This window comes from Mirounga angustirostris, unplaced genomic scaffold (assembly GCF_029215605.1).
Source record: "Mirounga angustirostris isolate CCGP_5_RB_7025 unplaced genomic scaffold, mMirAng1.0.hap1 SCAF_7, whole genome shotgun sequence".
NCBI lineage: Eukaryota > Metazoa > Chordata > Mammalia > Carnivora > Phocidae > Mirounga > Mirounga angustirostris.
In genome coordinates, this window is record NW_026991715.1 from 30,196,517 (window position 1) to 30,203,960 (window position 7,444).

Below are 7,444 nucleotides of genomic sequence, written 5' to 3' on the forward strand. Positions count from 1 at the left end.
TAAACCTGTGAGACACACTGCTTCCATGGACATTCCCGTTTGGAAGCCTCCCCAACCATTCCCTCCCATACATGAACTCAATCACATGTCATTGCTTTATTCTTCCAGTGCAACTTGTCCCCAGGTCAGGGATGGGGCATTTATCGTGGTATTTCACCATTTGACCGTAGCCCTTGGAGAGCAAGCTCCCTCTTACGTACCTCTGTATTCCTAGCACATGGCACTTCTTATCAGTGCAATGCAGTGGAAGATTACTATTAAAATTTGTGTAACTGTTTTTCATTTTCTAATGTTACTCTGTGCAATTAGAGTGCAGATAGACATCTGGTCTGATGGATATATGGAAAATCACAAAATCTTAATGTTTACAGAATGAAGAGGAACAATTTATCTGTTGTGAGTAAAATTGTCTGGTCTTCACCAGCTGTGAAACAACCAAAAGTTGGGTTCTACTCTTCTCTCAACCACACCCATACGCACACTGTCTTTCTAGACTGGCGGAGTTTGCCTCACCATGTAGTATTATGCATTTTTCAGTATCTTCCTTTAATAGTTCGGGCCTGGGCGTCGTCAGTATGTAGGAAATGGAATGAAGTTTTTCATATTCCTGACCTTTGGAGAAAGTTTGAATTTGAACTGAACCAATCAGCGACTTCATATTTTAAGTCCACCCATCCCGATCTCATTCAGCAGATCATTAAAAGGCATGTTACCCATCTCCAGTATGTCAGCTTTAAGGTAAGAAAAATAAGCATTAAATAGCAATGAGTTATGTTTCATTAATGTCATTTTTGTGTATCTAGATCCTTATGTGGAAGCAGTCAGTGAATTTTGCAGAATTTTTACTCCAAGCTATGTCCAGCTTTTCTGTAATGATTTGCATAGATTGAGGTGTAGAACTTGAGCTGTAACTTAAACCTCAGTTTCCTTCATCTGGATGGTATTACTAAAATTCAGGTCATTGTAAAGGATTTGAAAGTCTGGAGCACTTAGAAAGTTACTTTGTCATCAGCTCTATTTCTCACTTTTTGTCTGAGACCTTTTGTATAAAGAAGAAATACTAATTTGTTTATAGCTTGACAGGATACACTACAATTTTGCAATTGAATTCTGTTACATAGTTATATTTCCAGTAAGTTTCTTATAACTCACTTTCAGGAAATAAAGATTTAGAATTGTTTTTATAGGTGGATAGTAGTACTGAATCAGCGGAAGCTGCCTGTGATATACTTTCTTAGCTGGTAAATTGTTCTATCCAGGCCTTGGGCTTGATTTCAATGGCCAAACCAAGTTTTATGAATGTGTCAAAGGTAAAGATACCAGGCTTTTTTGTGAGAGACACAAAAATTCTCAAATATTTCAATCTAGGCCAAAAGGATTCTTTTCCTAAAAACATACCACGTACTCCTTATGTTCAAAGAATTACTTAAAGCAGTTTTCTTTTGACTAACGCTTACTTTTGCTGAAATAGCTTATGCATGGTTTCATCCTTTGGATATATTTTGTAATTTTAATCGTTGTTTCTACGGTAGCTGTCATTAATATAAAATTTAGATGTTATACTTAGGATTTTTAAGTGCCAGTTAGTTTCTTTGAATATGGAGCGTGTATGGCCAGTAGTGGATGTTTTTCTTGTCATTCTGTATCCTCTCCATTGGAGGTTAGAACAATATAGTACTAAATGAACTATACCAGTTAGGATGATGTTGGATTCTGTAAAATAGAAACTCCGAAACAATAGCTTAAACAACACGGCTGGAGTTTCTTTCTCTTACAGTAAAGAAATCCATGCATGAACATAGCTGGTATGAAGTTGTTAGGACCCCGAGCTCCTTCCAGGTATCCCGTGTTCTTGTAGGCATTTCAGATGGCTTTCTGAGCTCCAGCCATCACGTCCTGTTCTAGGCAGGAGGGTGGAGGAAATGGGGAACGAAGGGTATGCCCCCCTGCTTTTCAAGGAACGCTAGCCATGAGTACCACATAATGTTTCTGTTGCTGTCTCATTGGCCAGCACTTAACTGTGTGGCCAGAACCAGGTTTCTGAGAGATGAAGAATGTTTTTTAGTGGACTGGTAGTGTGCCCAGCTCAAAATTGAGACCCAATTACCAAAGAAAGAAAGGATGAATGGGTGTTAGGAAGCCACCAGCCGTCCCTGCCGCATAAACTGTCTTCATTCAGGCTTCAGCTTGGATTCCATCTCCTGGGGCAGCCTTCCTAGACCACTTTGGCTAAAGCAGCGGCCCTTCTCCCAGTTAACACTCTGCTGTGTGAATACGTATTTTCTTTACATCATTCATGAGTACTTGAAATTACCGTCATTATTTAACATGTCTGTCCTCATCCCCTAGAACAAAACATACACTCTTTGAAGGCAAGGGATTCTGTTTTGCTTATTTACCATTAGAAACCCGGAGTTAGAGTGTAGTACCTGATACATAATAAACACTAAGTTATGGTTGTCAGTAAAACTGGCTGATGGAAACCTTCCTGGGGAAGAGGATAGAAGAATAGTAGCATCTTCTCTCTCGTAAACTTGGTCATGGCTCTCAAACATTTCACTAGCCTGTTTAACTTGTCAAGAGATAGTCGGGGGAAAATGGGTCATTTGGGGATTAGAGTAATATGAGCAATCAGATGAAAACTTACTACATCTCAGTAGTTATTCCTTGTGTATGAATGATGGAGTCAGCTTAGCCTGAAATTCTTTATAGAGTCTCTGCTGTCTCAAATGCTGCACATCCGCTTCGGTTCTGGGCTAGCTGGTGTAGTCACCAGCGCGAGGCAATGGTGATTAGCAGACTTCCTTCCTTGCAAGCTCTGCCTTTACAGTAAAATGAGTCGAGGGGCTTCTGGCAAAGTCGCGCATCTCTCTGGGTGTCAGTTTTTTCACTTGTCAACTGAGGAAAGATAGGATAAAAGTGCAGTATTTTGCTAGGCGTAAAGAGTGCTAAAGGAGTATGTGGATACCATCATGAGGCATGTCCTCTAATGCTGAAATACAGCTTTCAGGACTAAGAGTCCACTGAGAGTTGATTAAAGGGAAAAAATAAACCTTATATTTCTTAAGGAAAAAGTGATGTATTTCTCTAATAATTTTTGGCACAGTAAAATTTAGTAAAGAGATCTAGCCATCCACCATTTAAAAATTTATATTAATCAAATTACAATTAATATAAACCAGTATGTTTTTTAATAAATGAATTGAGAGTTATAACCAATTTGGTCATTGTCATAGGAGTAAAAGAAGCTTTGGTAGAATCCATATTGACTTTGAAAAAGGAAAAATGATCATGCCTGGATTTGGTTTTCAGATTTTCTTTTTTTTTTTTTTTTTTAAGATTTTATTTATTTATTTGAGAGAGAGAGCATGAGAGGGGTGAGGGTCAGAGGGAGAAGCAGACTCCCTGCTGAGCAGGGAGCCCGATGCGGGACTTGATCCTGGGACTCCAGGATCATGACCTGAGCCGAAGGCAGTCGCTTAACCAACTGAGCCACCCAGGCGCCCGATTTTCAGATTTTCTATCTGTGTCAAAAAATACTGATCTGAAAACTTGTGAAATTGTACCGATTTTGGAGTCAAACTATAAATAAGCTTTTGTTTGTCAATCTTCAAAACATAGAAAGTTTTTTTTTTTTTTTAAGATTTTATTTAATTATTTGACAGAGAGAGACACAGCGAGAGAGGGAACACAAGCAGGGGGAGTGGGAGAGGGAGAAGCAGGCTTCCCGTGGTGCAGGGAGCCTGATGTGGGGCTTGACCCCAGGACCCTGGGACCATGACCTGAGCCGAAGGCAGACGCTTAACGACTGAGCCACCCAGGTGCCCCAAACATAGAAAGTTTTTAAAATGTATCTTTATTGGGACACCTGGGTGACTCAGTCGGTTAAGCATATGCTTAGGTCATGTTTTCAGGGTCCTGGCATCGAGCCCCACATCCGGCTCCCTGCTCAGCGGGGATTCTGCTTCTCCCTTTCTCTCTGCTCCTTCCCCCTGCTCGTGCTTTCTCTCCCTTTCTCTCTCTCAAATAAATAAATAAAAATCTTAAAAAAAAAGTCTTAAAAATTAGGGGCACCTGGGTGGCTCATCGGTTAAGCATCCGCCTTCCGCTCAGGTCGTGATCCCAGGGTCCTGGGATCGAGCCCCACGTCAGGCTCCCTGCTCAGCGGGGAGCCCTGCTTCTCCTTCTCCCTCTGCTGCTCCCTCTGCTTGTGCTCTCTCTCTCTCTCTAAAATCTTAAAAAAAAAAAAAATCTTAAAAATTAAAAAAAATCTTCAAAAATCTTAAAATGTTTATTTAGATAACTTTCTAGCAAGAAGCATATCACTGAAGAATAAGATCATTTATTTATTCATCAACAAATATTTATTGATCTCCTACAATGTGCCAGATATTATTTTAGGTGGAAATATAGGAGTGAATAAAAATTTGTTTATTCTATAGCAGGGGTTGAAAAGGGTCTGACAGTAAATATTATGGGCTTCACAGACTATAGTACTGGGGCTCCTCCACTCCAGTCTCGTAGTGTGAAAGCAGACATAGTGCGTAAATGAAGGAGCATGGCGCCTGCCAGTCAAACTTTGTGGACACTGGAAGTTTCTTGTAATTTTCACGTCACAAAATATTATTCTGGACAAAATTTTTTTCAACCGTTTACAAATATAAAAACCATTTTGGACTCAAGAGCCGGACACTAACAGACTAGGCTGGATTTGGCCCGCAGGTCATAATTTGCCAGCCCCTATTCTAGGAAATAAATAGTTATATCCTTTTAATATTGAAAATCAAGTCCTTAGGATTGAAATAATTGCAAGGTGTGTTATGAAATCTTTGAGAAATGTTTTTGACTGGCTAATGGTGTCATGAAAAATGCTAATATGTTGATCGCTTTTACTATGTTATTGTTAGTATCTGTTGATATAGTTTCAATGAACTATTTGATTGAAGCTGTAGATTTTTAAATAATATTTTCATAATTCTTTTCTTATTGCTGTGCAAGTCCCATTTTGTGTCAGCACTTACAGTTGTCTTTGTCAACTCAAAATCATTATCATCGATCAAAGTTGAAGACACATCAGTGGATGATCTTTCATTGAAAATTCTAGTGGCCAACAATAGTGATACTCTAAGACTCCTAAAAATGAGTAGCTGTCCTCATGTTTCCTCTGATGGTAGGTTATATCTTTTTAAGCTTGGATGATGTCTTTTATATACTATGTATAATATATATTATATATAATGTATATAATGTATACTATCATACTGTTTGTATAGTATATAACATATGGTATAATAGTATATAGTATATATGTATGTATACTATATGTATGTATACTGTATTATATATATATTATACATATAGTATATATGTATGTATATTATATGTATGTATACTGTATTATATAATATATATATTATATATTATACTTTATGTACATATTGAAAACTACATGCTTATGAAACATAATTGAAAAAATTAATCTTTTTTCGAAGTCTTAATCCATAAGGTAGACATAGTTTAAATTGCTTCTAAAAGTATTTTAGTCATATGTATATTTTATTATACATGTGTTTTTATTATTACATATATAGATGTATGTGTAATATATATATGTATACATATATATATGTATATATCTATATCTATCTTGACATCATGAGAGAGAGAGCGAGAGAGGAGAGAGATAGCCAAAGAGAGATTTAGTGGGGCGGGGGAGGGTAGAAGGAGAGGGAGAGAGAATCCTCAAGCAGACTCCCTGCTGAGCACAGAGCCCAGTGCGGGGCTCCATCCCAGGACCCTGAGATCATTACCTGAGCCGAAATCAAGACTCGGCCACTTAACTGACCACGTCACCCAGGCACCCCATTTGATGTCTGTTTTAGCAAATAATGAATAACTGATGTCAAATTTAAGTTTATAAGATGTTATATTAGTATTGGTGTGATTCTTGGTTCTTAAGAATTTTTCCCCATTTCCCGCAGGAATCCTTTGTGTAGCTGATCACTGCCAGGGCCTTAGAGAACTGGCATTGAATTATTACATTCTAAGTGATGAACTTCTCCTAGCACTTTCAAGTGAAACTCATGTTAACCTAGAGCATCTTCGAATTGATGCTGTGAGTGAAAATCCTGGACAAATTGAATTTCATTCTATTAAAAAACAAAGTTGGGATGCACTTATTAAACACTCCCCTGGAGTGGATGTTGTTATGTATTTCTTTTTATATGAAGAAGAATTTGAGGCATTCTTCAAAGAAGAAACCCCTGTTACTCACCTTTATTTTGGTCGCTCAGTAAGCAAAGCAATTCTAGGACGGATAGGTCTTAACTGTCCACGACTAATTGAGTTAGTGGTATGTGCTAATGGTCTTCAGACTCTTGATACTGAACTTATTTGTATTGCTGAACACTGTAAAAACTTAACAGCCTTGGGCCTCAGTGAATGTGAAGTTAGCTGCAGTGCATTCATTGAATTTGTAAGACTGTGTGGGAAAAGACTAACCCAGCTCTCTGTAATGGAAGATGTTTTGATCCCTGATGATGAGTATAGCCTAGATAAAGTTCACACTGAAGTCGCCAAACACCTGGGAAGAATATGGTTCCCTGATGTCCTGCCTGTCTGGTAATTGGCTACCAAAGATTGTTAATTTTTTATTAAACCATTAAGATTAGCTTCTTTCTTTCTATGCAAATAAAAATTTTAAGATACATTGCTGAACTGTTTTAGGTAAAATATCTTATCATTTGCAAACTGTCTTAATGGATTGCAGCAGAAACATTTGAAAAATTATGAGAAATGTTTAGCCAGAAATTTCCATAAATAGGACATAGACCCTGTATTGTGGATTAGGTGGTAGGTGGTAGGCTAAAAACTACACGTGGTTTGTAGATGAGTCCCTCAGCCTTCGTTGAAGGCACATTTTAGCTTGCTAAATAAATTTATAATATTGAGCTTTGGATCCCTAAATTATGACATTTATAACTTTGTACTGCTTTAATTGCTTCTCCTTCATCTTGGTATGAATATATTTTACAAGATATGTAGTATTAAAATCTAAGAGTAAAATAAAGGTATAGACACAGAGGCTGACTTAATTGTACTTAATTTTTAGCACTATATAAGATCATATTATAGCTCAAACAATTTCTAATTTCTAACACACTTTGAATTCTACTTTAGTACGTTAACTCGGGAGAAGATGGGCTTGAGATTAAAATTAATACTGATCATTTTGTAAAGAGACTGTGATTGTTAATTGATTAAATATGCTACTGAGATCGCTTCTCAGCCTTTTGGCTAAGATCAAGTGAAAAAAGTACATTTTGCGGAGTGTCTTTGGGGAGGGAATCTGCATGTACTGACCTACTACTCTGTCTGGAACCGTGCTAGAGATCCTTTGCAGAAGGGATCTTATAATTTAATTAGTAACCCAGCTAAAACTCTT

General features: G+C 37.6%; 1 protein-coding gene across 1 annotated transcript; it reads left to right on the forward strand.

Moving 5' to 3' along the window:
• The first annotated feature begins 372 nt into the window (after window positions 1-372).
• On the forward strand, window positions 373-6,625 carry LOC123852494 (F-box/LRR-repeat protein 21-like). Its single transcript, XM_045886544.1, is given in 4 exon segments — window positions 373-738; window positions 1,188-1,310; window positions 4,999-5,170; window positions 5,982-6,625. Coding segments are annotated over 4 exon segments (1,305 nt in total).
• Window positions 6,626-7,444: the final 819 nt, after the last annotated feature.